Here is a 27,150-nt window from a genome sequence, read left to right on the forward strand (position 1 = left end):
TGGCGCGGCCGTGTGTGCAGAACCTTCCCGGCTCACCTGCAGCGTCTGAGAAAGCTTCACGAAGTCCCTCTGCACCTGCTCGCTGACGTCCAGTTCTGTCTGCAACCTCTGGGCTTTGTTCTTCTCTTCAAACATTAGTTGTTCAACAGAGGCCTAAAAAATACCAGTTTGAAAGCAGATCAGAGCCAAAGGCCTGACCCACTTAGGTCACCGAGGGGCCTGCAGTGCCCACCTGAGCAGAGGCCGGGCGACGGCTGCCACGCCCTCAGCCCTGCTGCTCGCTTTCTAGCCTGGTGGGCGACGGCGCGACTGCCCCCACTTCTTCTCCGTGTCCTGGAGGGAACTGGGCATCTAAGCCAGGACAAGGAGCGGTGAGCGTGCAGCGCCCCCGCCCCACCTCCCAGCAGTGGTGACAGCGACTCATCGACAAAACCCCAGCGGGACACACACGCTGGGGACTCCTGCGGTGTCCTTCTGCTAGAAGACCCTCAGGGAGTGGGGTCCGGCCAACTCCCACCTTCCCTACAGAAACACACCGGCAGGACTCGTGGCTCCGGAGGCCACACACCAGCCAACCCACTTCCCTCCCAGTGAGCTGCGCATTTTCTACCGGACTAAGGAAAAGGCAGGCGGCCACGCGGGTGTGACGCAGTCTCTGTCACGCACGACCTGCTGCATCAGGCAGACGCGAGGACGATGGCGTGACCTGCCACATCAGGGAGACACGAGGACAATGGCACTGGGCCTGGCTGGGGGAGCCTGCGGGGCTGGCAGAGGGAGAGTTCACCCACAGAACCTTCCTCACACAAGCCAACGCTCAGGGGCATGTGCCAAGGCAGCAGTGTGGTTTTTATTTAATTTTTTTATTTTTTATTTGATAGGTAGAGTTATAGACAGTGAGAGAGAGAGACAGATAGAATGGTCTTCCTTCCCATTGGTTCACCCTCCAACGGCCGCTGCGGCTGGCGCACCGCGCTGATCTGAAGCCAGGAGCCAGGTGCTTCTCCTGGTCTCCCATGGGGTGCAGGGCCCAAGCACTTGGGCCATCCTCCACTGCACTCCCAGGCCACAGCAGAGAGCTGGCCTGGAAGAGGGGCAACCGGGACAGAACCCAGAGCCCACCTGGGACGCCAGTGTCGCAGGCGGAGGATTAACCTAGTGAGCCACGGCGCTGGGCCCAGCAGTGTGGTTTTTAAACAGGCGAGAGGTGACCCAACTTTTCTTAGGAGACCGTGAGGCCCACCTTGGCGGCCGTCTCTTTCTTCAGCTGTTCTTCCAGATGCGCCCTCGTCTCCTGGAGCCGCTCCAGCTGCTCGGTCTTCTCCTGCAGCGTGGACTCCAGCTGTGCGAGGGGAAGGGAGGAAGCTGAAACTCCGGAAGCCCGGCCCTCCTCGCGGAGCCCTCTCTAGCTCGGCCAGCCCTGTGCGTTCAGACGCCACTCAGCAGGCACCGACCACAGTCTAGGCCTGCAGATGGAAAACCTGGAGACAAGTCCTTTGGCGCCTGGCACGGAGCAGGCGACATCGCTTCTGCATAGTGAGCTCAGGAAGGCACCCCGGAAAGCTTTCACGCGGGAAGGGCTGGATGGCACGCACGAACACGTGTTCCGAACAGTGCTGCGTCCGGCCTGCGAGGCCAGGCAGAGCCGGGTGGCATGGGGCAGGGCTCCCCCAGGCCTAAGGACCCAGGCCGGCTTCTGCGGGTAAGAGCCGGGCGAGGGCTTTCAGCAGGGCTGGGGCGCGGTCAAGTCTAACGTCTTAAGGTCACCTTGGTTCCAACGTGGTGGCCAGCTGGCAGAGGACATTAACGTGGAGACTGAGGAACAAGCTAGGCTGTCACAGCAAAGCCAGGCGAGAAGGGAAGTCGGAACCCCAGCAGCGCAGTCGGGGCAGAGCGGCCAGGGGACCTGTGGGCCAGGCGGTGGACACGAGCGCCCGAGCCAGACAGCCACGGGCAGCCAACAGATGGGCAGCTTCAGAGCATGGCACGTCCCAGGGGAGGCAGTCTCCCTCTTGTTAGAAGGCACAGGGCCGACCGCGGTTTATGCAAAATGGCAAAGGCCCAGAGAGAAAGCCATGGCTGGGGGCTGACAGGCTTCCGTCAGGCCCCTGGAGACGGCATCAACATGATGGACAGACGGCTGGGCGCAACAGCAGAAGAGCGCGTGCACAGCCAGGAAGAACGGCGCTGCCTGGGGACGGGGACGGGGACAGACAGCCGCGGGCCGGGGCGAGGCCAGGTGGAGCGAGGCCAGGCGAGAGGCTGCCAGGAGCGCTGAGCCCAGGGCCGGGCCGGGCGTGTGCTCTCGCCAACTATGGAGACAGCAGCAGCCTGGGCGGGAGGCAAGGGGGCAGCACAAGGAGTGAGGGCCAGACCTGTCCACACGCTGCGGAGACCAGGAGACAAGGGGCGCGGGGCAACGAGGATGGAATGAGGCCCTGAGGGAGGGGCCTGCAGCAGGAAGGGCTGGAAGGGCCGAGGCCTTGGTCAGGGGGCCTTGGCCGAGGGCGGGGTGGGGGTGAGCAGGGCTGCCTGCTGCGGGTGTGCACGCCGGCCACAGGACTCCAAGCCAGCAGGAAGGGCAGGCCCCACTGCAGCAGGCCCCACTGTGGCAGGCCACAGCAGGAACTCCAGGCCACAGCCCGGCACAGTCAACCCTGTACCTCCTGCAGCTGCCACGGGCCACCGCCCCACAGACTCTTCCCAGACAGCTGCCCGCTGCCCCCCGCCCACCTGACCCAAGTTCCTCCAAGTCAGGAAGCCGGCCCGACCTCCACCACCCGCGGCCAGCACAGCAGGGACGACAGACAATCCCTGGCTGCCGAGAGAAGGCAAAACTCGAACTTCCAACTCACCTGTCCTTTTTCTACTTTTATTCTTTCTAATTCAGCTTTCAGGCTAGAAATGGAAGCTAGAAGGGGAGAGAGAGAGAGAGAGAGAGAGGTATTTAGCATTCATTTATTATTTTGCATTGAAACTGTTTTCTTAAAGAATTCAGATTTATTCTGTAGATAGTGAGGCACCTTTCTCAAAATCACCTCCACGCAGCCAGCGTGGTCACCAAGCTCAGGCAGAGGTGGCGCGCCGGGGGGGGGGGGGGGGGCACCGTGCCACTCTGTCCCAGGCAGAGACCCCACATCCAGGCTGGGGACATGCCACCTATCCAGCCATGGTCCCGGTGGTCTGGCTCAAGAGCTGCGCATACTCTCAGCAGCCACCAGGCAGGCAGCGCTCCGAGAAGACAGGATTTTGGTTTCTTTTCCTAGCCCTAGATTCCTGGATCTACCCGACAACCTGGAAAACCTGGCCGAGTCCTTACCGAATTCTTTCCGACACATGTCCTGTGTCCCGTAACCCCCGACCACGTGTACTGCCTGCAGAGATCCTGCCCTACCCACGACCACATACTGCTGCCTGCAGAGACCCTGCCCTACCCCCGACCACGTACTGCTGCCTGCAGAGACCCTGCCGTGCCCCACGATCACGTACTGCTGCCTGCAGAGACCCTGCGTGCCCCCGCCCACGTGCACTGCCTGCAGAGACCCTGCGTGCCCCCGCCCACGTGCACTGCCTGCAGAGACCCTGCCCTACCCACGACCACGTACTGCTGCCTGCAGAGACCCTGCCGTGCCCCCGCCCACGTGCACTGCCTGCAGTCAGAGACCCTGCGTGCCCCCGCCCACGTGCACTGCCTGCAGTCAGAGACGATCAGTGATTCTAGTTCCACACCACAGCACTCCGAGCTTCACCTATTTCCTCCTTGCAGTTTTCTATTTCGAGCTGCAGAGTTTCCTCAAGGTTTTCTTTCAAACACTGCTCTGCTTGGATTTGCTCTTTGAGGAAAAGTATTTCAGCCTTCAGCTTCTCTTCCATGTGATCTGCTGCCGTCCGCACACTGACGATGGTCTCACGGTATTTTAATACCAGCTCCCGGAGCGCCTGTGTTCAAGAAACAAGCGGTGGTTGAGGGTGAGAGAAAACACAGAAGTCAGGGATGGAGCGTTTAGCCTGGCAGTGACGACCCTGCACCCACGACGGAGCGCCCGAGTCCACGTCCCAGCTCTCGACTCCAGCTGCCCAGCAACGCACCCTGCAGCAGAGGGCAGCACGCGGGCTCCTCCACTCACGTGGAAGACGGCATTAGGATCCCAGCTCCTGGCCGTCACAGGCACGTGGGGGGAGTGCTGTCTGTCTGCAGCTGACACATGGCCTGACTTACAACAGACTCTAAGTACTCTATACCACCACCACGCCCTTACCCCACTGTATTTCCCCACTGTCTGTGTCCTTCTCAAATAAATATGTATTTTTAAGATTTATTTACTTGAAAGACAGAGTTAGAGAGAGAGAGGTCTTCCATCGCTGATTCACTCCCCAAATGGCCAATGGTGTGGGCTGAGCCAAGCTGAAGCCAGAAGCCAGGAGCTCCATCCAGGTCTCCCACAGGGATGTCAGGGGCCCAAGCACCTGGACCATCTTTTTGATGCTTGCTCAGGCATATCAGCAGGGAGCTAGATCAGAAGTGGAGCAGCCAAGACTCAACCCAGAGCTCACGTGGGATGCCGGCATGGCAGACTTAACCCACTATGCTACAATGCCAGTTCCCAAGATGTGTGCTGCCAACTACATTTTTCCCTCAAAACTGATTCATAAGCAGAAAAACAAAAATGTTAAGTGATTTTTAAAATTTTTTTAAAAAGATTTATTTATTTGAAAGAGTTACAGACAGAGGTCTTCCATCTGTTGGATCACTCCCCAAATGGCCACAACAGCTGGAGCTGAGACAATCTGAAGCCAGGAGCTTCTTCGGGGTCTCCCACGCGGGTGCCGGGGCCCGAGGACTTGCATCATCCTCTGCTACTTTCCCAGGCCATAGCAGAGAGCTGGATCGGAAGTGGAGCAGCCGGGACTCAACTGGTGCCCACATGGGAGGCCGGCACTGCAGGCAGCGGCTTTACCTGCTACACCACAGCACTGGCCCCTTACGTGACTTCTTACACTTAATGAGAGTCACTAGGAATAACAACAGAGATCTCTGATGTTTACATAAATTTGGAAGGAATTAGGGAATGAAGATTGAAAAAAAAAAAAAAACACTGATTCTCAGAACCAAGAGTGACTGCTAACAGGATAAAATTTCTTTACTTATTCCTAATCCTTCATCCACTCACTCACTGAACATCTACCACAAACAAGCTAAGTACTAGGTTAGGCCAAGGGCACACAACGGTAGAGAATGACTCTCTAAGGTGATCGGCTCTTTGTCACAACAAATTCAGCTTAAATCTTCTATGTTCACTTATTTATTATTTTTTAAGAAACCTTTCCAATTATATCCTGAAGCAATTTTGAAGTAAAAACCAAGATTCTCAGGGGCCAGTGCTGTGGCATAGCAGGCAGGTAAAGCCGCCTCCTGCAGTGCCGGCATCCCATAGGGGTGCCGGTTTGAGTTCTGGCTGCTCCCCTTCTGATCCAGCTCTCTGCTGTGGCCTGAGAAAGCAGAAGAAGATGGCCCAAGTCCATGCGCCCCTGCACCTGCGTGGGAGACTGGAAGAAGCTCCTGGCTTTGGATCAGCACAGCTCCAGCTGTTGCGGCCACCTGGGGAGTGAACTGGCAGATGAAAGACCTCTCTCTCTCCACCTCTGCCTCTCTATAAATGCCTTTTAAATAAGATAAATAATAAATCTTTAAAAAGAGTCCCAAGGTTCTCAGGTAACAAACACTTATAAATTAGTGTTGTGGCTCTGGGTGTTAAGCCACAGCCTGTGATGCCTGCATCCCATACTGGAGCGCTGGTTCAAGTCCCAGCTGCTCCACTTCTGAACCAGCTCCCTGCTAGTGCACCTGGGAAAGCAGCAGCAGATGGCCCAAGTCCTTGGGCCCCTGCACCCACGTGGGAGACCCGGATGAAGCCCCCGGCTCCTGGTTTCGGCCTGGCCCAGCCCTGGCTGTCGTGGCCATCTGGGGAGTGAACCAGCAGAAAGAGGAGCTCTCTGTCTTGCTGTCACTTTGCCTTTCAACTAAATAAATAAATCTCTTTAAAAATGTACATAAATTAAAGGATAGCAGTTTCAAAATCAGTAACAGCAGAAAGAGTTCACAAACAGTCACCAGTTCAGGAGAAAGGGGTCCCCCAGAGAGCCAGGGCCCCTGCTGAGACCACAAGGTGTGGGAAGGTTGGGAAAACAAGGAGCTGATGGCAAAATGGGCTTTGAAGTCTTTGTAAATGATCAAAATAAAAATTTTAAATAATATTAAGAAATAGTAGCAATAACAGTTAAATGTCACCTAGGATGCCCACATCCCATACTGGTGTGCCTGGGTTCGAGTCCTGGCTTTGGCCTTGACTCCAGCTTCCTGCTAATGTGCACACTGGGAGGCAGCAGGCGCTGAGTACTTGGGCTCCTGGCACCCACGGGGAAGAGCTGACTGGAGCTCCTGGCTTTCATCTTCAGCCTGGCCCAGCCCCAGCCTCAGTCGTGCAGACATCTGGGATATGGACCAGCAGATGGGAGTTCTTTGTCTCTCTGCCTTTCAAATAAATAATTCGAATTTAAGAGGGGCAGGAGGTGTGGCATTGTGGGAAAGCAGGTTAAGCCACCCTGTGCGACACTGGCATCCGTGATCAAAGTGCTGGTTTGACTCCTCACTGCTTCCATTCCAATCCAGCTCCTTCCTAATAGGATGGGGAAGCAGCACAAGATGGCCCAAGTAGCTGCGCCCCTGCCACCCATGTGGAAGACTCAGGTGAAGTTTTCAGCTCCCTCTGTGTACTCTGCCTATCAAATAAATAAACCTTTTTTAACAATTATTTTTAGGGGCCGGCCTGTGGCATAGCAGGTGAAGCCACCACCTGCAGTGCCAACATCCCATATGGGTGCCAGTCTGAGTCCCTGCTGCTCTTCTTCCTATCCAGCTCCCTGCTGTGGCCTGGGAAAGAAGACGGCCCAAGTCCTTGGGCCCCTGCACCCGCGTGGGAGACCCAGAAGAAGCTCCTGGCTCCTGGCTCTGGACTGGCCCAGCTCCGGCTGTTCTGGCCATTTGAGGAGTGAACCAATGGATAGAAGACCTCTCTCTGCCTCTGCCTCTCTGTAACTCTGCCTTTCAAATAAAATAATTTTTTAAATAATTATTTTTAAATAACAATGCTAATATGAAAAAAGAATGAGCTCTAAGTTGTAGAGGTTGAATCTACAGTGGAGGGTTGGGGAAACTTCCACTTCTGTAGCATCTGATTTTAAAATAATTCTGAAGGAGCAAAATTTCTTTATTTAAAAAGAAAAAATGGGGGCCAGCACTGTGGCGGTTAAAGCCCTGGCCTGAAGCGTCGGCATCCCATGTGGGCGCCGGTTCTAGTCCCGGCTGCTCCTCTCTGCTATGGTCTGGGAAAGCAGTAGAAGATGGCCCAAGTCCTTGGGCCCCTGCACTTGCATGGGAGACCTGGAAGAAGTTCCTGGCTTCAGATCGGCACAGCTCTGGTCGTTGCGGCCATCTGGGGAGTGAACCAGCAGATGGAAGTCCTCTCTCTTTACCTCTCTCTATAACTCTGTCTTTAAAAAAAAAAAAAAAAAAAGATAAAAGGAACATAGAGTAATGAAAATTGTTCTAAGAGGGGCTGGTGTTGTGGCTCATTAGGTTAATCCTCTGCCTGTGGCACTGGCATCCCATATAGGCACTGGGTTCTACTCCCGGTTGCTCCTCTTCCAGTCCAGCTCTCTGCTGTGGCCCAGGAGTACAGTGGAGCATGGCCCAAGTGCTTATTTATTATTTATTTTATTTAAAAGGCAGTTATAGAGAGGCAGAGGTGGAGAGAGAGAGGTCTTTCATCTGCTAGTTCACTCCCCGGTGGCCAAAACAGTCAGAGCTGCACTGATCCAAAGCCAGGAGCCAGATGCTTCTTCCTGGTCTCCTATGTGGGTGCAGGGGCCCAAGGTCTTGGGCCATTTTCTACTGCTTTCCCAGGCCACAGCAAAGAGCTGGATTGGGAGAGCAGCAGCCAGGACTGGAACTGGCACCCATATGGGATGCTGGCACCGCAGACGAAGGATTAACTTACTGTGTTACAGTACTGGCCCTCAGAGAATATTTTCTATAGGTGGAAAGGTGTAGAAACGTGTGGGTATAAAGGTTGGAGATAGTTACAAATATCTCAGGGAAACCAATACAGCCCAGACTCACCAAACCACAGAGGAATGAAAACCATAGAAAGTGTCATCTTTATGGACAGAGACAGTGCATGTAGTATAGCCTTTTAAGGGCCAGACTTGAAACAAATTTCACAAGAGGCCAGCTTGGTAACTCATTCAAACATTTAACTTCTGGTGCATTCTCAATCTGTTCTTGCAAGAAGAATCCAGGATTTGGCAAAGGATTCTTTGACAAGACCAAGACAGCAAAAGCAGATACAACAGAAGACCAGAGTTCATCAAAAGTAAAAATTGGGGTGGGTGAGTGTGTGCGTGTGTGTGCACGTTGGCAATGTAGTACTGCTTGTGACACCAGCGTCCCATATGGATATTCTGGTTTGAGTCCCAGCTGCTCCACCTCTGATCCAGCTCTGGTAGCGCACCTGGGAAGGCAGGGGATGATGACCCAAGCACGTGGGCCCCTCCCATCCACGTGGGAGACCCAGATGGAGCTCCTGGCTTCTGCCTTTAGCCTGGCCCAGCCCCAGCTGTTGCAGCCATTTGGGAAGTCAACCAGCAAATATAAGATTCTCTTCTCTCTGTCACTCTTTCAAATAAATTAGTAAATCCCCCCCCCCCCCCAAAAAAAAGCCATTAAAAATGTGAACTTTTATGCTTCAAAGTACACCATCAAGAAAGTGACCAAGACTGGGCAGATACAGAAGCAAGGACCTGCAAATCATGCATCTGCTACTGCACATATCCAGAATATCTAACAGTTAAACTCCTTTTTTTTTTTTTTTTTTTTTTGGACAGGCAGAGTGGACAGTGAGAGAGAGAGAGACAGAGAGAAAGGTCTTCCTTTGCCGTTGGTTCACCCTCAAATGGCCACCGCGGCCAGCGCGCTGCGGCCGGCACACCGTGCTGATCCGATGGCAGGAGCCACTGCAGCCATTTAAGGAGTGAACCAGTGGATGGAAGATCTCTTCCTGTGTCTCTCCCAACCTCTCTCTGCCACTCTGCCTTTCAAACAAATAAAATAAAGCTAAAGGGAGTAGCGGGGAGCGGCTCTGCAGCGTAGCAGGTGAAGCCACCTCCTGCTGATTCAAGTCCTGGCTGCTCCACTTCTGATCCAGCTCTCTGCTGTGGCCTGGGAAAGCAGCAGAAGATGGCCCAAGTCCTTGGACCCCTGCACCCATGTGGGAGACCTGGAAGAAGCTCCTGTCTCCTGGCTCCAGATAGACTCAGCTCCAGCTGTTGTGGCCATCTGGGGAGTGAACCAGCTGATGAAGATCTCTCTCTCTCTCTCTTTCTGCCTTTCTGTAACTCTGCCTTTCAAATAAATAAATAAATCTTTTAAAACAAAAAAAAATGTGGAGAAATTTGAGGCCTTCCACACTGCTGGTGGGAAGACAAGATGATGCACTGCTCTGGCCAACAATCTAGCAGTTGCTCAACAATTTAAGAGTCCACAGGCAACCCAGCAATTTCACTACGAGGTATGCGCTCAAGAGAAATGAAAACATGTCCACACCAACACCTGTGCATGAATGCTCATAGCAGCATATTCATAACAGCTCAACATTGAAACAATCTATCAGCACATAATCAATATATCCATACAATGGGGTATTACTCAGCCATGAAAGGGAATGGAGAGCTGATACATGCTACCACATGGATGAACCTTGAACATATCACACCACGTGAAAGAAGCCAGACACAAAAGAGCATGTGCTGTGACTCCATTCACAGGCAGAGTCAGGATGAGGCAATTAGACAAAGTGAACTGCTGTCTGCTCAAGGCTGGAAGGGAAGGAAACAGAGGTACAATTTAAGAGCAGGATCTTCATTCTGAGGTTCTAAAATTGGCTGTGGTCAAGACTGGACTTTTCTATGAATATACTGAAAACAACTGAGTTGTACACTTCATTTATTTTCTTAAACATTTATTTATTTGCAGGCAGAGTCACAGAGAGAGATCTTCCATCTGCTAGTTCACTCCCCAAATGGCCTCAACAGCCAGGGCTGGGCCAGGCCAAAGCCAGGAGCCAGGAGCTTCTTCTGGGTCTCCCACATGGGTGCAGGCGCCCAAGCACTTGGGCCATGCTCAGGTGCTCTCCCAAGCACATTAACAGGGAGTTGGATTGGAAGCAGAGCAGTCAGTACTCGAACTGGTGCCCATATGGAATGCAGGCACTGCAGACAGTGGCTTCACCCACTGTGCCACACCGCCAGGTCTGAATTGTACATTTGAAAAGCCTGAAATGTGGGGTGGGTGTTTGGCACAATGGTTTAGATGCTGCTTGGGATATCTACATCCCATATAAAAGTGCCTGGGTTTAAGTCCCATCTCCACTCTAAATTCTAGCTTCCAACTAATGCACACCCTTCAAGAGAGCAAGTATTGGCTCAAGTAGTTAGGTCCCTGTCACCTACATGGGAGACCTGGATTGAGCTTCTGGCTTGGCCTGGCCTGGCATGGCCATGGCTGTTGCAGGCATTTGTGGGGGAATCAGTGAATGGAATATATGTCTGTCTGCCATTCAAATAAAATGAAATGAACAGTTGAATTGCTTGGCATGGGAATTGTATCTCAACAGAGTAGTTCAAGGAAAGGCACGCGTTCACGTTTCTGACCGCGGGCAGGTCCGTTACCTCGGCAGTGTCTGGGAGGATGGAGTCTTCAGCCTGCTGCAGCGACACGTGCAGGCTGTGCTTCCCCTGGAGGCTGTCATTATCCTTCTGTAACCTCACCAGCTCTTCTGAAACCTGTTCCCGCGACTGCATCAGCACTGCCTGAAAGAGAAACAAACACCAATCACTGCCAGGAAGGCGCCCCCAGCCTGCAGACAGCTGCAGCAGAGATGCTCCGCCTAACCAAATGAGAGGCAGGGACAGAGGGCCACACAGCGAAGCTCTGCCTACCTAGAAAAGCACAGCTCCGAGGGCGTAAAATCGCAGCCTTCACACAGTCCCCAGGAAGCAGGCAGTGAGGCAAGGACCTGACCTCCTCCTCCCTTCTCTCTCCCATCAGAGCAGAACCAGTGATCTCTACCCTCCACACCCCTGCACTCCAGCACAGGGGAAGAGGCTGACACAACCAAGACCCACACTGGGCAGAGCAGCTCGTCCAAGCCTACTTCCTCACGGCGTGCATTCAGCAGGAAGCATGGGGCGACTTTCCACTGCATCTACTTCTGTTCAAGCTCAGGATCCCACAAATGGGCCAGAAGTCTCATGTACTCGAGGTCAACGAAGGAGCTGCCTTTCAAATAATTTTTTTTTTTTTTGGACAGGCAGAGTGGATAGTGAGAGAGAGACAGAGAGAAAGGTCTTCCTTTTCTGCCGTTGGTTCACCCTCCAATGGCCGCCACAGCTGGCACACTGCGGCCGGCGCACCGCGCTGATCCGATAGCAGGAGCCAGGTGCTTCTCCTGGTCTCCCATGGGGTGCAGGGCCCAAGCACTTGGGCCATCCTCCACTGCCTTCCCGGGTCACAGCAGAGAGCTGGCCTGGAAGACGGGCAACCGGGACAGAATCCGGCGCCCCGACTGGGACTAGAACCCGGTGTGCCGGCGCCGCTAGGTGGAGGATTAGCCTATTGAGCTGCGGCACCAGCCTCAAATAATTTTTTAAAAAGCTTTTTAAAATGTTATTTTTGCTAATTTGAGTGTAAGATAAAGTTCTATGAAAGCATGTAATTTCTGCTAATTTTTAATACTAAGTGGTATGGTTTGAACACCATTCATGGGTCCCTAACTCATGAAGATGTTTACACTCCGAAGTTGCAAGTTAGTAGAACTAAGAGGGCGTAAGTTTAATCCAATTATGTGTATAGGAAGTGGGCCTGGTGAGAGGTGCTGAGACCTCTGGAGGCATGCCCTTAAAAAGCAATTCTTGCAAGAGGGTTGGTTGTAAAAGCAGAGTTGGGCCCAGCCACTCTGCCCCCTGGCCTACCATGTGATCTTTCATCTTCTCTGCTGTGTGACATCCTGTGCCACCCTGGGCCTCTGCCAGTCAGAATGTCACCAGCAGGGGGCTGGTGCTGTGGTTTGGTGGGAAAAGCCGCCATCTGCAATGCCAGCCTCCCATATAAGTGGCGATTCCAGTCCTGGCTGCTCCATTTCCAATCAAGCTCCCTGCTAATGTGCCTGGGAAAGCAGCGGAGGATGGCCCAAGTGCTTGGGTCCTTGCACCCACAAGGGAGACCCAGAAGAAGCTTCTGGCTTTGGCCTGGTTTAGCCCTGGCCATTACAGCCACCTGGGGAGCAAACCGCAGACAGAAGCCCCCCCCAACTCTTTCACATAAATAAATAGATTTTAAACAAAACAAAGAATTCCATCACCAGATGTCAAGGAGGGCGGCCTCCTTTCCATAAGTGGCTTACCTTAGGACTTTTGTAACAAAAAGCTGACTAATCCACTACGTCATCTACTTTAAGGGCATACATACACACAGATAACTCACCCAACACTTACTTTAGCAGCTACTGCTCTAGGCTAGGTGTTCTGCTGCCCAGGGGGAACAGAGATCAAGCACAAAGTAAACCACAAGGTGCCCTGCAGGACCACGAGGTGCTGAGAGAGCTGGGCTTCACAGTGACAGGAGGACAGAGAAGGACCCTGGGGGGAGGGGGGAGGACACTTCCCAGAGGCGGGGTGGGGGCTGAGCTGCATCCTGGGTCAGCAGTTTTGATTAAACGTCACTGGCTCAGATTTTTTTTTCAGACTAGAGGCATCCATGCTTTCTGACCTCTTTCAACCCATTTACAACAGAATATTAGGGCCCCACTGTATCTGGAATAGAAAGAAGAGAAAGAAAATGATGTATGTGTTTACTTTTATAGAGTGAAAGGACAAGGCAGAAGCAAACGGTTGTGCATGGAGTAGGTGGGAAAGGAAGTGGGAGCCAGATGTTTATGTTTATATAGTTTTGGTTTATGAACCACACTGCGTAATCAAACAAGAAAAGAGCTAATTTGAAAACACAATGCTAAGAGAAGCAAACGGAGCTCACCATACTATCAAACTGAGAGTGCCACCACAGAGGAAAAAACCAACTCAAGTAACTCTGGGACACAGTATCCAAAGCGTCACCTTTCCCTGGGAAACACTAAGGGAGAAGCAACTGCAAAGAAATGTTCAATGACTTGGGAAGTTTGCTGTTGGCAGCAACACCGAAGCTGTAATTCTGAAACTGCCTGGTCCCCACCCCTGGACAAGTCATCAGACTCGGAACCACCCATCACTATGTGGCCGTGCCGCCAGGATTTCCACCCAATCATTCCCTCCCTGCGGTATTCTTGACAAAATGCCTACCCGACCTGAATCATGAGGAACTAATCAGATACACACACTCTATAAGACCATTAGCTTCAAACATTCTACAAGGCCACTGGCCTGGATTCTTCAGAAATGTCAGTGTCATAAAAGAAAAATAAAAGGGAGAGACTGGGTTAAGTGAGATTAAAGTGACACTGTAACAAAATGTGATCTGGATTGGAAAAAATGTTAAGTCCACCAACTAAAAACAATCAAGGACTCTGGGAGACAATTAGTTAAATTTGAAGGATGCAGTATTAGCACTGGGGCATGAAGAACAATTTGTTCTCAGGAGCTACTGGCTGAAATGTATAGGTGGGCTGTGATGGAGTACAACTTAACTTCAAATAGTCCAGCAAACACACAAACCAACACACACACACATTCACCTACACACATGCAGAGACTGAGAGCGCAAGTCAAGTATGCACAAATGTAGACAAATATTAGCAACTGCTAAGTGTGAGGATAGGTCTAGCAAGTATTAACTCCATACTTTGTTTTTCAAAATAAAAAGGAGAAAATATCAAGATCTTAACTCCTGCTGTAGCTACTCTTCTCTGAAAGGGCCTCAGACACTAAGTTTCAAGACCTGCATGGTGGCACAGTGGGTTACGCTGCTACTGACACCAGCATTCCATACTGGAGGGCAGCTGGAGTCCCAGCTACCCCACTTCTGATTCAGCTTCCTCCTAACGTGCCTAAGAAGTACCTGGGTCCCTGCCACCCCTGTGGGACACAAGGATGGAACTCCTGGCTGCTGGCTTCAGCCTGGCCCAGATCTGGCTGTTGCAACCATTTGGTAGTGACCCAGGAAATGAAAGGTATCTCTGTATCTCTCTTTCTCGCTCTGCCTTTCAAATACACAGATCTTAAGGAAAAACAAGTTTCTGTTTCCCAGCACAGGCAGCATTCGTGGCTCGCCTCACGCAATCCTCCTTCCACACGTGCTCTGCCACTGCCATCTGCTGCCCTCACAGCTGCCAAACCCTCGGAGCCACCCAGGCGTGGACTTGAACTCCATCACCGTGAGCTAAGTAACGCTTTGCTTGTTATTTAAAAAAGGAGGAAGGGGAGGAGGAGCAGGCATTAAGCCCAGCAGTTATGACACCCACATCTTAGTACCTAAGTTCTATTTGCAGCTTGGGCTCCTGTCTCCACTTCCTGCTAACGTAGAACCCTGGGAGACAGCAGGAGATGGCTCAAGTATTTGGTCCCAGGGCACTGAGAGAGTGAACCAGCAGATGGGTGCTCTCCGTCTCTCAAATAAGTAAATTTTAAACACAAAAAATCACTCATGGTAATTCTGAGAAAAGGATAAAGTTCAAGTATTCGTGTTCACAGAACTCTAATTTTGGCAATTCACTAATTTCACCTGCAACACATTCATTTTAGGTGTAATCAACTTGAAAACTGTTGTAAAGGCAGATGTTTCTAAAAAACCAAGAAGGAAAAAGATGCAAGGGAGGCTGCCGCCACGGCTCACTTGGCTAATCCTCCGCCTGCAGTGCCGGCACCCTGGGTTCTAGTCCCGGTTCTGTTCCGATTGCCCCTCTTCCAGTCCAGCTCTCTGCTGTGGCCCAGGAGGGCAGTGGAGGATGGCCCAAGTGCTTGGGCCCTGCACCTGCATGGGAGACTAGGAGGAAGCACCTGGCTCCTGCCATCGGATCAGCGTAGCGCGCTGGCTGTAGCGGCCATTTTGGGGATGAACCAACGGAAAGGAGGACCTTTCTCTGTCTCTCTAACTCTGCCTGTCAAAAAAAAAAAAAAGATGCAAGGGAACAAAGGAGCACAGAAGTCCCAACACCATCAAACCTTGTCAGCATTTAGCAGGGATTTTCAGCCCAGTGGTTACTATTCCGCATTCTCTACTGAGAAAATAAGGCCTGAAACTCTGCAGGCAACAGTCACGACGTGAGGCTTCCCAGACTCAGGGTCAGCTCACAGGCCTTTCAGATGCTGACCCGATGCCAATCAAGACAAACTGTTGGGGAGTGGGTGTTTGGTCTAACGGTTAGGACGCCACGTCCCACATCAGGGGCCTGGGTTTAATTCCTGCTTCAGCTGTTGACTCCAGCTCCCTGCCGATGCTTACTCCGGAGGCAGTAATGGCCTGAGTTCTAAGTTTCTGTCACCCACGTGGAAGACCTGAACTGAGTTCTGGTTCCCAGCGTCAGCCGCAGACCAGCCCAGTGGATGGGGACGCTTGCATCTGCTGTCTCTGCCTCTCAACAAAGAAACAAAAACCATTCCCACTGAGATGCTTTTTAAAAACACCACCTGCCCTGGGGAGAACTGGGTAGGAGGTGTTGTGTAGGGGCGTCCCAGCAGGGCCAGCTCTGCTCTGACTCACACAGACCATCAGATGAAGGTCCCAGCCTTGAGAAGAAGGCAGGACTGGGCAAATGTGGCCAGACCAGAGAGCAGGCCTCAGGCCTGGGCACTCTTCTGTAAAGACTCCAGGCCACTCTTGGCACGGGAAACTCTGCCATGGTCCCTCTCAGAACTGAGAGCCTTCTGGAATGTCGCCAGCAGTTACAATACATAACGTACATACATTTTTTCATAATCCATGAAATTAATGAAGTTACTCTCAGTAAATGGAGCAGCCCAGAAAAACCACAATGACTGTTCAAAAACTGCGCCAGCAATGCTCTGAGATTTTAACTTTTTAGCTTGTATTTTCAACTGAAAACTAAATGTTGGTCCTGCTTTATCGTTCAGTTTCCCTAATCAGAAAAATAAGTTTAAACGAGAGAATTTTATGTTTTGGTTAGGAGGTAATTTGTTGTTTGTCAAGATTTATTTATTTGAAAGGCAGAGTGGCAGGGAGAAAGAGACAGGGAGAGATTTTCCATCCCCTGGTTCACTCCTCAAATGGATGCAACGGTCAGAGCTGGGCAGGCCAAAACCAGGATCCAGGAACTCCACCCGAGTTCCCCACCCAGGCAGTAGGGGACCACGCACTTGGGCCGCCTTCTGTTGCTTTCACAGGCACACTGGCAGGAAACTGGATCAGAGGCAGGATGTGGGCTGGGTTGCAAGACCAGCCCTGTGCAGGTGTCTGTTACTAACATTCTGTAGACACTGGACAACATAACAAGAGAGCATGAAGAGCAATGAAGAGAGCGCAATGGAGTCCTAACAATGATGATTTCACCACAGAACAAAAAGGAATACAAAGCACAGGCAATGTCTATTCAAAATGTAACTTACCATCTGGTCCTGAACATCCCTCTTTGCCTGGGAAAAGCCCTGTTGCAACTCTTCAAGTAAGATCTCAGATGCTTGGGCTCTCAGGACAAGTGCAGAGATCTTTTCAGAAAAAGCACACACAGAAAATACACAGTTAGGAAACAAGTTATTCTCAAACTAACTCTTCCATCTCCTGATCTTTCAGTGTCAAGAACCGGCATTTAATCCATTCACGGCAGCTACTCATCACTCTTTCTACAGTGTAGAGTGCAAACCCTCAGCCTTTTGGAGCAACACGAGGCAGCGCCAAAGCCCTGAGACACGCACTGCCCACCACACACAAACAGCACCATGTGGGCCTCCAGACGCACCCGAACCCACACAACCCAGATACTCTTTATATAGCAGCTAAAAAAAGACAACAGAAATCTGAAACCCTGTCCACATACACAAAAGCACACATTTAAAGGATAAATGAATTTTTCTGAACTAGTTGCTGTCTCCTAAAATGGTTTACTTAAGAGCACACACACACACACACACACACAGAGTAATATACACATAATTAGCATTTCTGAACTCTAAGCTCCATTTAACTATTAATCTTCTCAAGAAGGAATTTATCTGCAAATTGTAACTCAACACATAAAAACAACAGATAGGGATATAAGTTTTTAGACATCTTAAAATTATTGTCAGAATTCTACTTCTAATGCTCACATACTAGTCAAGGATTTACAAGACAAAACTTACAATTGTCAGAGAGCTCGAAACAATGAAGAATAACCAAGTAGAAACGGTAAGCTAGAAATAGCAATTACCTAAATTAAAGAGTCAACAGACAGGGGCTGACACTGTGGTTAAGCTGCTGCCTGCAGGGCTCACATCCCACGTGGGCATCGATCTGAGTCCCGGCCACTCCGTGTCGGATCCAGCTCCCTGCTCATGCACTTGGGGAAGCAGCAGAGGATGGCCTAAGTGTTTGGGCCCCTGAACCCACATGTGAAGCCTGGAAGAAGCTCCAGGCTGTTGTAACCATTTGGGGAATAAACCAGTGGGTGGAAGATCTCTCTTTCTCTGTTTCTCTGTTTCTCTGTATTTCTAACTTATAAATAAATAAATAAATCTTTTTTAAAAATTAAAAAATTTGACAGGCTAACAGATAAGTTACATTTGGAGAGAAAATTTGTGAACTAGAACACAGACTTAAAGAAAATAAAGACAAAAAGACAAAACACAGAAAAGTTAAAAGACATTTTAATGCAATGAGAAGTTCTAATGTGCATAGTTGAAGAAATAACGGCCAAAGGAATGACGGTCTTATTTCACGCCTAGATATGCTTGAGAGAAATGAGTCCACATGTCTACAACAGACATGCAGAAGAATGCTCACAGAAAACCTGAAGTAGACAAACTCTAGGAACAGCCTCAGTAGCCCTCAGCTGTAACACGGATAAATCACGGTCTAGTCAGACTACTCACAAGCATTAAAAGTTACTGATACACAGAGCAATATGGTTGAACCTCAGACACACACAAATATACAGACATTTGTTTATATATACATATATGATGCCATTTATATGAAGCTCATACAAAGTTTACACAGGGTCGACATCAAGTTCAAGAATAAGTAATACTAAAGCAAAGTGTTAAAAGTCAGAACAGTGGGGCCAGCATTGTGGCACAGCAAGCTAAGTCACTGCTTGGGACACCGTGTTCCATACTTGAGTGACGGCTCACGTCCCGGCTATTCCGGCTTCTGAGCCAGCTCCCTGCTAATGCACTTGGGAAGCAGCAGATGAGGCTCAAGTACCTGAGTCCCTGCCACCCGTGGGGGGACCCAGGCAGAGTTCCAGGCTCCTTGCTTCAGCCTGGCCTCGCCAGGGCTGTTGCAGCCAGTTGGGGAATGAAATCAGCAGATGGAAGATTCTCTCCCTCTCTCTCTCTCTGCCTTTCAAATACATGACTAAGTAAATCTTTAAAAGACAAGTCAAAATACTGGTGGCCTTCACAGGTTGATGGGATATTTACTGACTGGGAAAAGGTAAGAGTGAATTAGAAAGAGTCTTAGAGTGACTACCCTGGCAGCATTTTTCCCATGCTACAAATTGAACACTTGATAACTATGCACTTTATGCTGTGTATATCTCAATAAAAAGTTTTTAAAAGAGACATAAACAGCTAAGGATTTCCAATTATGATTTAAGACACCAAATTCAGAGATCCAAGGAAACCCTCTGATCACTCCACACAGGAAAAACATGAAGAAAAATACACCTAGGTCTAGCCTAGTAACACTGCTATAGCAGAAGACAAAGAACATCTTCAACATAGCCAGGGGAAAAACAGCGCTTTACCTTCAAAGGAGCAACAACAAGACTGATAGCTGACTTCTCATCAGAAACATGGAAGCCAGAAGCAATGGAATAATAAACTTCAATGTGCTGAAAGAAAATAACATAAGTTCTGAGAATTCCATACCTGGCAAAAGTATCCTTCTTGAATAAAAACACAAAGCATGTGGCACAGAGGGTTAAGCTGCCACTTACAATGACAGCAGCCCATATCAGAGAGTCAGCTGGTGCCACGGCTGCTCTGCCTCCAATCCATCTTCCTACTAATGCACTTGGTAAAGCAGACGATGATGGCCCAAGCACTTGGGCCCCTGCACCCATGTGCAGACCAGAATGTGGTTCCTGGCTCCTGGTTTGGCCTGGTCCAGTCTTTGCAATAGTGTAGCAGCAGATAGAAGATCAACTGACTGACATCTCCACGCCCTCTCCCATTCCATTGTCCTCCCTTTCAGAAATAAATCTTTAAAAATGAAACAAATAAAAAGATTACGTCTAGGGCCGGCATCGTGGCTCACTTGGTTAATCCTCCACCTGTGACGCCAGCATCCCATATGGGCGCTGGATTCTGTCCCGGTTGCTCCTCTTTCAGTCCAGCTCTCTGGAGGGCAGTGGAGGATGGCCCAAGTGCTTGGACCCTGCACCTGCGTGGGAGACCAGGAAGAAGCATCTGGCTCCTGGCTTCGAATCGGTGCAGCGCCAGCCATGGCAGCCATTTGGGGGGGGTGAAGCAATGGAAGGAAGACCTTTCTCTGTCTCTCTCACTGTCTATCTGTCAAATAATAAAAAAATATGAGAACCAAGACCTCCGGTGCTATCCGAGACAGTGTATGTCCACTAAGGCTTTTCTTTCCCATCGAGCCAAAAACTCTGGACAAAACACAGAAAAAGCATCTACCCGAGGACTGAAAAATAAAAGCAGCAGCCAGACCAGGGCGGGGAATCATGACCAGCAGGATCCATACAGATGTTTTCTAGTTTGCCACAGCTGTGCCACTTTCACAGTTGCAGCAGCACAGCAGACCAATCTTTCTGGCCACAGGGCCAGGAACAGGGTGGCCAAACGGCCTGAAGGTGATCTAAGCAAGGAGACAGCTAGAAAAAAGATCCCCTAATTCCATATATGAACCAGCCTCATTCCCATACTCACACCTGAGCTGTGTACATGGGGCCACACACAAAGCAGCATAGCAAAGGCTTTTAAAGTGGAACTAGAATTACCGCTCACAGAAGGCACACTACAACCTGGAAAGTGACCTTGATCAGGCTGTCTGCCTGCTCAACTTCCTCCAGAGGATTTTAACAGAACTCAGAGTCTCACAATAAAATATTCCCCATTCCCAGGGAGCAGTATGAAAGTACCTGACGTAGACCAATTCTCAAGAGCAAGGAAAATCGACAGCTGCCAACTCCATGATGATCGAGGTTGGAATTATCAAGGATTTCCAAGTAGCTGTTAGTACTTACCTAGCGAACGCTTTTGCAACAAACGAAAGGATAGCTCTTAGCAGAGAAATAAAAACATAAAAAAGAATCAAATGAAAGTTGTATTATAAACCACTGTGTAGAATTTGATACCAAAATAGAAAAATAGATCAACTAAATCTGTCCCTGAAACTAGTCCACACGCATATTATATCCATGCGACAGATGACAAAGAGGACCTTGGAGAGCTTATGAAAGAAACAAAATTATTACCTACATCACATAATCTAAGATGTCTGTACACATCAGTTCTAGATGGATTTCTAGATAGAGTTATGAACAACTACAAATAATGAAGTTTCTACAACATATATGAAAATATTTTTATAACTCCAGGGTAGGAAAAAAAATCTTAAAAAAAAAGGGGACAAAAATCACTTAAGATCAATAAATGTGACCATATTAAAATTAGGAACTTCTGTTCATCAAGACATTATAAGTAAAAATTAAAGCTACTGAGTAGAAAACATTTGCAATGCCTGTCACCCGGCATTTTGAAGAACTAGCAAATCAAGAACAAAAACCACTAAAAAGTAAAACGAAACAGACAATCCTGTAGAAAAATCAGTGCAAGACTTCAGTGGGCATCTCTCTCACATACACACTCACATACACATACACACTCACACACATACACTCTCTCTCTTACACACACACTGAATGGCCAATATACATGAAAACTGCAAAATAACTTCAATGGTCATGAGAGAAATTCAAACCAAGCCATAATGAAACACTCTTCATTACACACCCACCAAAAAGACAATAATTCAAGTAACAATTATAAAACGAAGCTTTTCTTTTCTTTTTTTTTTTTTTTTTTTTTTTGACAGGCAGAGTGGACAGTGAGAGAGAGAGACAGAGAGAAAGGTCTTCCTTTGCCGTTGGTTCACCCTCCAATGGCCGCCGCGGCCGGCGCGCTGCGACCGGCGCACCGCGCTGATCCGATGGCAGGAGCCAGGAGCCAGGTGCTTCTCCTGGTCTCCCATGGGGTGCAGGGCCCAAGCACCTGGGCCATCCTCCACTGCACTCCCTGGCCACAGCAGAGGGCTGGCCTGGAAGAGGGGCAACCGGGACAGAATCCGGCGCCCCGACCGGGACTAGAACCCGGTGTGCCGGCGCCGCAAGGCGGAGGATTAGCCTAGTGAGCCGCGGCGCCGGCCTAAAACGAAGCTTTTCAAGACCAGGGACCCACAGGAATGGTCGTACATTGCTCTGGGAGCGTAAACTGTTACAACCACTGTGGAAAACGGTCTGGCATCATGACGTGCTCATGCTGAACGCCACTCTGAGCACTCTGACTCAGTCATTCCACTCCGAGACGTATGAGGACACTTCAAAAAGTGTGTGGAAAACAGAATGAAAATAAATCTTCAACACGGCAGACACATACTATGGAAAATCTTTGTGTGGATTTCAAAATCATTTCGCACCAAAATAAACCTATCTTTTAACTCTATTTTCCTTGAACTATTTGAAGTATCCCTGTGTTCAAAGCAGAAACACACCCACTCAGCCCCATACTGAAGTCCCAAAGCAGCATCATGCACAACATCCCCAAACCAGAAATGACGACGATGCTCATCCATAACAAGACAGAGACGCTGGTCTACCCAGACAACAGCACCAGTGCACGACAACAAGACGAACCACTGTGTGGATCACACCGGTAAATGCAGACAAATAATATGGGTTGCTTAGCTTTTTTTTTTTTTTTTAATTAAAAAACAGCTACATATAATGGAGTTGAGGCAGTAGTTACCTGGGAGGAGCTATAAGTAGAGGGGGAAAGTACTGGCTAATGTTCTGTTGCATAGTCTAGACAGTGCTTGCACAGATGTAGTTCCTGTACGTTTGGTACATCTATTTATGTTAGGACTTTTTTTCCTTTGTATACTATACTTTTAAGAAGTTAAAAAGAGAAGAATTAGTATCTTTCTAGTTAGCAGGTTTCTTGTGCAGCAGAAAAATCTAATAAAAATAAAAGGGGAGAGGGCCGGCACTGTGGCACACTGGGTTAATCCTCTGCCTGTGGTGCCGACATCCCATATGGGTGCCAGGTTCTAGTCCTGGTTGCTCCTCTTCCAGTCCAGCTCTCTGCTATGGCCTGGGATAGCAGTAGAGGATGGTCCAAGTGTTTAGGACCCTGCACCCACATGGGAGACCAGGAAAAAGCTCCTGGCTCCTGGCTTTGGATAGGCGCAGCACTGGCCGTAGCAGCCATCTGGGCAGTGAACCAATGGAAGGAAGAAGTTTCTCTCTGTCTCTCTCTCTCTCTCACTGTCTGTAACTCTGCCTGTCAAATAAATAAATAAAATCTTAAAAAAATAAATAAAAGGGGAAAGGAGAAGCAGAGGCTTCCAATATACATCCATCAACTATTTCAAAAATATTTCATAAAAAATCTGTAAAATAGGCACCACAAAAAATCAAACAAACAAACAGGCACCACACACCACACACCCACACAAAACCGTAAGACAAAACTTGACAAATCTTCAGGGCAACAGAAACATGACCACATTCTTCAAATTTGTTTTCATTGCGATACGCCAGTCATCTGCCTTGGGCCACACTAGAAACCCTTGTTTACCTGATGACTGGAGTCCTCTGTGCTCTGCTTTATGAAGTCTTCCAGCTCCTGTTTATCCTTCATTGTCTTCTCCAACTGGTCATTAGCCTGTCTTAGCATCACCTGCAGCTTTTTCACCTGTATTATTTTAAATGTCAATTTAGGACAAAGAACCAGAATTCTTTATAAAAATTTTTAAAAGCTTAACTCCATATTTTTTAAAAATGGTTTATCTTTGTCTTGCTGAGAAATATCATAAAAAGACCTCAAGAGACAACCACCTGTTCTGTACTATATAGCTGACAAATCATTTTTTACATCTATGATCTCACTTCAAAATGTCTGCTTCTCCTCTGGTCTGCAGCACTGGCCTCCCTCCCTCAACTCTGTCCTCTGCCTCAGACCCGCAAGCCATACTAACACCCTAACTCCTACAGAAGTCACGTCACACATTTCCCCTACCTAAAGGCACTAACTGCCTCCCAAAGCCCTCTGGGTAAAATTTAAGCCCCTTCAGTCACTGCCTCCCCCTCAAAGACCTCATCACAGTCTTCCTCGACAGCTTTCTGTCCTGTCTGTAACACACCGGCCACCTCACCTGCTGGGACTTCCCAGAACACATCACCGGCTTTCGTGACTCTGCGCGTGCGCCTTTCATAAAGTGAAGCTCACCTGCTCTCTCGTTTCAGCCTCCTGGATTTGGAGTCCTTGTAACTGTTTTTCATAATTGGAACACATATCGCAACGTCTACCAAGTTTATTTCCAGCATTATGTACCTGAAGGGCATCAAAATCACCTCTTATCAGGCAAAACAAAACCATTCTGGATCACACATAGAGGGACATATGCTAGAGGGATGCATAGGCAGTCTTACTGATGTTGCTCAAAATGTCACATGGAGTAAACAAGTTCTCCAAGGATTTAGGGAAGAAGTTACAGTGGAAGTTTGGATCTAAAAAGTCATAATCTCCAGTGCATGCATGACAGTGGAACAAGGGACACAACGCACTGCCAAGAAGCTAAGGACCACAAAACACATCTGAGGAGAACACAGAGAAAGCAAAGGTGACCCCCTCTGTGGCACCCACAGCTGAAGTCAGTACTACTCACTCAACAGGGAGGGGAAAACAGTGCCACTCTCCCCTTTCACCAGCTCCAACTACAAGCGGGTGTGACAGTGTTAGGTAGCGCTTTCTCATGTATGCTTTGCATGAGACCAAGGAGAACAGTTCCTTTCAGGTTTAATGAGCTGTTCCAGTTAATTACCAATTTGGTTCTTTAAAGAGAAGCAGCCCTGAGTAGAGGAAAGCACTAGAAATCAAAAAACCTGGATTCTAACCCAGGATTTGCTACAGGGTCAAGGGAAACACTTGGGCAGATCATATAACTGTTCAGGAACACTTTTTCTCATCTACACTGGGGACAATCATATCCTGTTTGCCTCGTGATGATCAGAAAACTCAAAGAGAGAAGGTGTGTGAAAGGGCTTTGTAAACTACAAAGAATTATGCAAGTGCACAGCTAAACTCTCATCTCCCAACGCTCTGGCTTTGCAAATACTCCCAGGAGGAAAATTAACCTCATTAAGGCTGCCTTTTTTTCTCTCCCATGTCTTCCACCCCCTCTCCACATTGCCTGCCGACAAAGATTTGCACTGTAGATTTAAAATAAGATTTTAGAAAACTGCAAACCAAATTCAGGCTACTGAAACTCAGCGATGCTAGTCAGGCAGGTTGTTCCAACTTCAGGGGTGTGACTTTAGGCAGAGACGCTCTCACTCAATGCTATTAGCAGGTTAGCACCCCTCTCTGTCACAGTCACCCGGATTAGCCAAAGCAGGCTATGACCAGGGGCAGATGATGGGCGTTAACACTCACTTGCTGGCAATACGTACTTGCATCAATTTCAAGACTATCTCTGAATGAGCAACAAATCCCAGAGCTACTCAGTGTCCCGCAGAGTGAGCAAAAGGAAAAGCATCACAGAGGCCCCATACCTCTTTCTGCAGGAGGTTCCACTCCGTCTCGCTGACCAAGCGATAACCACTGGGGGACATGTAGGCATTCTCCATGCCCTGGGTAACGCTGGAGAGGAGGGATGCCGTCTCTTCTTGTTCTGGTGTCATCGCCTTGATTGCTCTCTCCTGATCTTTGGTTAACATAAACCCACTAGGCATCTGTAGTGACCCAAGGGATACAGTATCAAAGTTCTCAGACACAGAATCTGCTCCTACCAGTGGTCCAAAATCCGACTCGTCCAGGTTTCCAGCAGACTTTGCTTTGTAGTTATAGCCTAAAGCTTTGGATTGCAAAGAGCCTGAGGTTCCCAGGCTGTCCGTAGACTGCGCTCTCCTGAGTCCATCTTTAAACATGTCATTGTCCGACTTACTGAATGGGTCTCCAGATGGTAACAACAGGTCTGCATCTAAGGAATGGACTGAACCATGGGTGCTGTCTAAATGCTCCTGAAATGTGAAAACACATATTGCCAACTTAGACAATTCTCTGCATACCATAATATATTAAGCACATGTTAACACGCAATAGTGAATGTGTTACCTTCATTTAATCATTGAACAAACATTTATTGAGTGTCTTCTATATGCTGGGTACCAATCTAAGCCCTCAGGACCCAAACGTGAGCAAGACACAATCTCTGACCCCCAAGATGCACAGAGTTCCACGAAAAAAAAAAAAAAAAGTAAGCAGGCACTTAGAAAACTGTCTGAAATAAAATGATGAATCCTCTGGGAGCTCAGGGAGAGAAATTTACCCAGACTCAAGGAGTTGGGGAACTCAGTAATGTCAAGTGTGTCTGTTATTTACCCAAGTGGAAATATCTACATAATAGATGGGCACAGAGGCTTGGGAGAAACCATTATATCATGACAACGGCTAAGGCAGAGCACTGAGATACATCAACATTCACGGGACAGGCCGAGAAAGGAGTAGTCAGTAGTACCGCAAGGAAAATGAGAACGTGGTATTCTAGAAACCAAGTTTCAAGAAAGATGTACTCAATACATTAAAAGTGGTCCACTAAACAAAAGAAGCAAGAGGTAAAAAGTCCCATACTGAGTGATTTCACTTGTACCAATGTCCCAAACAGGCAGATCCACACAGGATAAAGCAGATCTGACTGGGGTTGGGAGGGAATGGAGAGTACATCTTCTGTGGGTTTGGGGGTCTACTTTGGGGTGTAACAATGTTTTCACATCAGACAGAGGAGGGGGCTGGTGTTGTGGCACAGGTTAAGCAACAACCTGCGACACCAGCATCCCACATCGGAGTGTCAGTCTGAGTCCCGTCTGCGGTGCTTCTAATCAGTCTCCCTGCTAACACGCCCGTGAAGGCAGCAGTTCATGGCCCAAGTACCTGGTCCCTTGCCATTCACATGAAAGATCCAGTTGGAGTTCTGGGCCCCTGACTTTAGAATGGACCAGACCAGGCTGCTGCAGCCATTTGGGGAATGTGCCAGTGAATGCAAGAACAGTTTCTCTCCCTCTCAGAAGCAGAGCAGTCAGAACTCAGAATCAGCACTCCAAGGCATCTTAACCCACTGCACCATACTGTCAGCCTGTTAACCAGCATCTTGACCACTAGGCCAAAATCTACCCCATCTCAATTTCTACAGCAAATGTGCTACAACATATTTCCAGGCCGGCGCCGTGGCTCAATAGGCTAATCCTCCGCCTTGCGGCGCCGGCACACCAGGTTCTAGTCCCGGTCAGGGCACCGGATTCTGTCCTGGTTGCCCCTCTTCCAGGCCAGCTCTCTGCTGTGGCCCGGGAGTGCAGTGGAGGATGGCCCAAGTGCTTGGGCCCTGCACCCCATGGGAGACCAGGATAAGTACCTGGCTCCTGCCTTCAGATCAGCGCAGCGCGCCGGCTGCGGCGGCCATTGGAGGGTGAACCAACGGCAAAAAGGAAGACCTTTCTCTCTGTCTCTCTCACTGTCCACTCTGCCTGTCAAAAAAAAAAAAACATATTTCCAAAGGAAAATAAGCAGACCAGTGTCATTACATAATACAGTTGCACAGTTAGGAAAGAAAAACAAGGAAAGTTCTACGATTTTTAAGTTTTTCTTAAACTA

The 27,150-nt window shown here is 49.1% G+C and overlaps 1 protein-coding gene across 3 annotated transcripts in view; it reads right to left on the bottom strand.

The window, feature by feature from the left end:
• The window catches only part of RABEP1 (rabaptin, RAB GTPase binding effector protein 1), a 103,866-nt gene that overhangs the window by 3,236 nt on the left and 73,480 nt on the right, over nucleotides 1-27,150 (bottom strand). For all 3 annotated transcript variants that reach the window (XM_051825323.2, XM_051825324.2, XM_051825322.2), the window contains 9 exons: nucleotides 25,056-25,523; nucleotides 23,731-23,835; nucleotides 23,080-23,196; nucleotides 16,669-16,767; nucleotides 10,786-10,926; nucleotides 3,750-3,939; nucleotides 2,856-2,911; nucleotides 1,244-1,342; nucleotides 37-153 (listed from right to left, as the gene is read on the bottom strand). In XM_051825323.2, coding sequence (XP_051681283.1) covers nucleotides 37-153; nucleotides 1,244-1,342; nucleotides 2,856-2,911; nucleotides 3,750-3,939; nucleotides 10,786-10,926; nucleotides 16,669-16,767; nucleotides 23,080-23,196; nucleotides 23,731-23,835; nucleotides 25,056-25,523 — 1,392 coding nt within the window. The remainder of the gene's footprint in view (nucleotides 1-36; nucleotides 154-1,243; nucleotides 1,343-2,855; nucleotides 2,912-3,749; nucleotides 3,940-10,785; nucleotides 10,927-16,668; nucleotides 16,768-23,079; nucleotides 23,197-23,730; nucleotides 23,836-25,055; nucleotides 25,524-27,150) is intronic.

This window comes from Oryctolagus cuniculus, chromosome 17 (genome assembly GCF_964237555.1).
Source record: "Oryctolagus cuniculus chromosome 17, mOryCun1.1, whole genome shotgun sequence".
In the NCBI taxonomy this organism is placed as follows: domain Eukaryota; kingdom Metazoa; phylum Chordata; class Mammalia; order Lagomorpha; family Leporidae; genus Oryctolagus; species Oryctolagus cuniculus.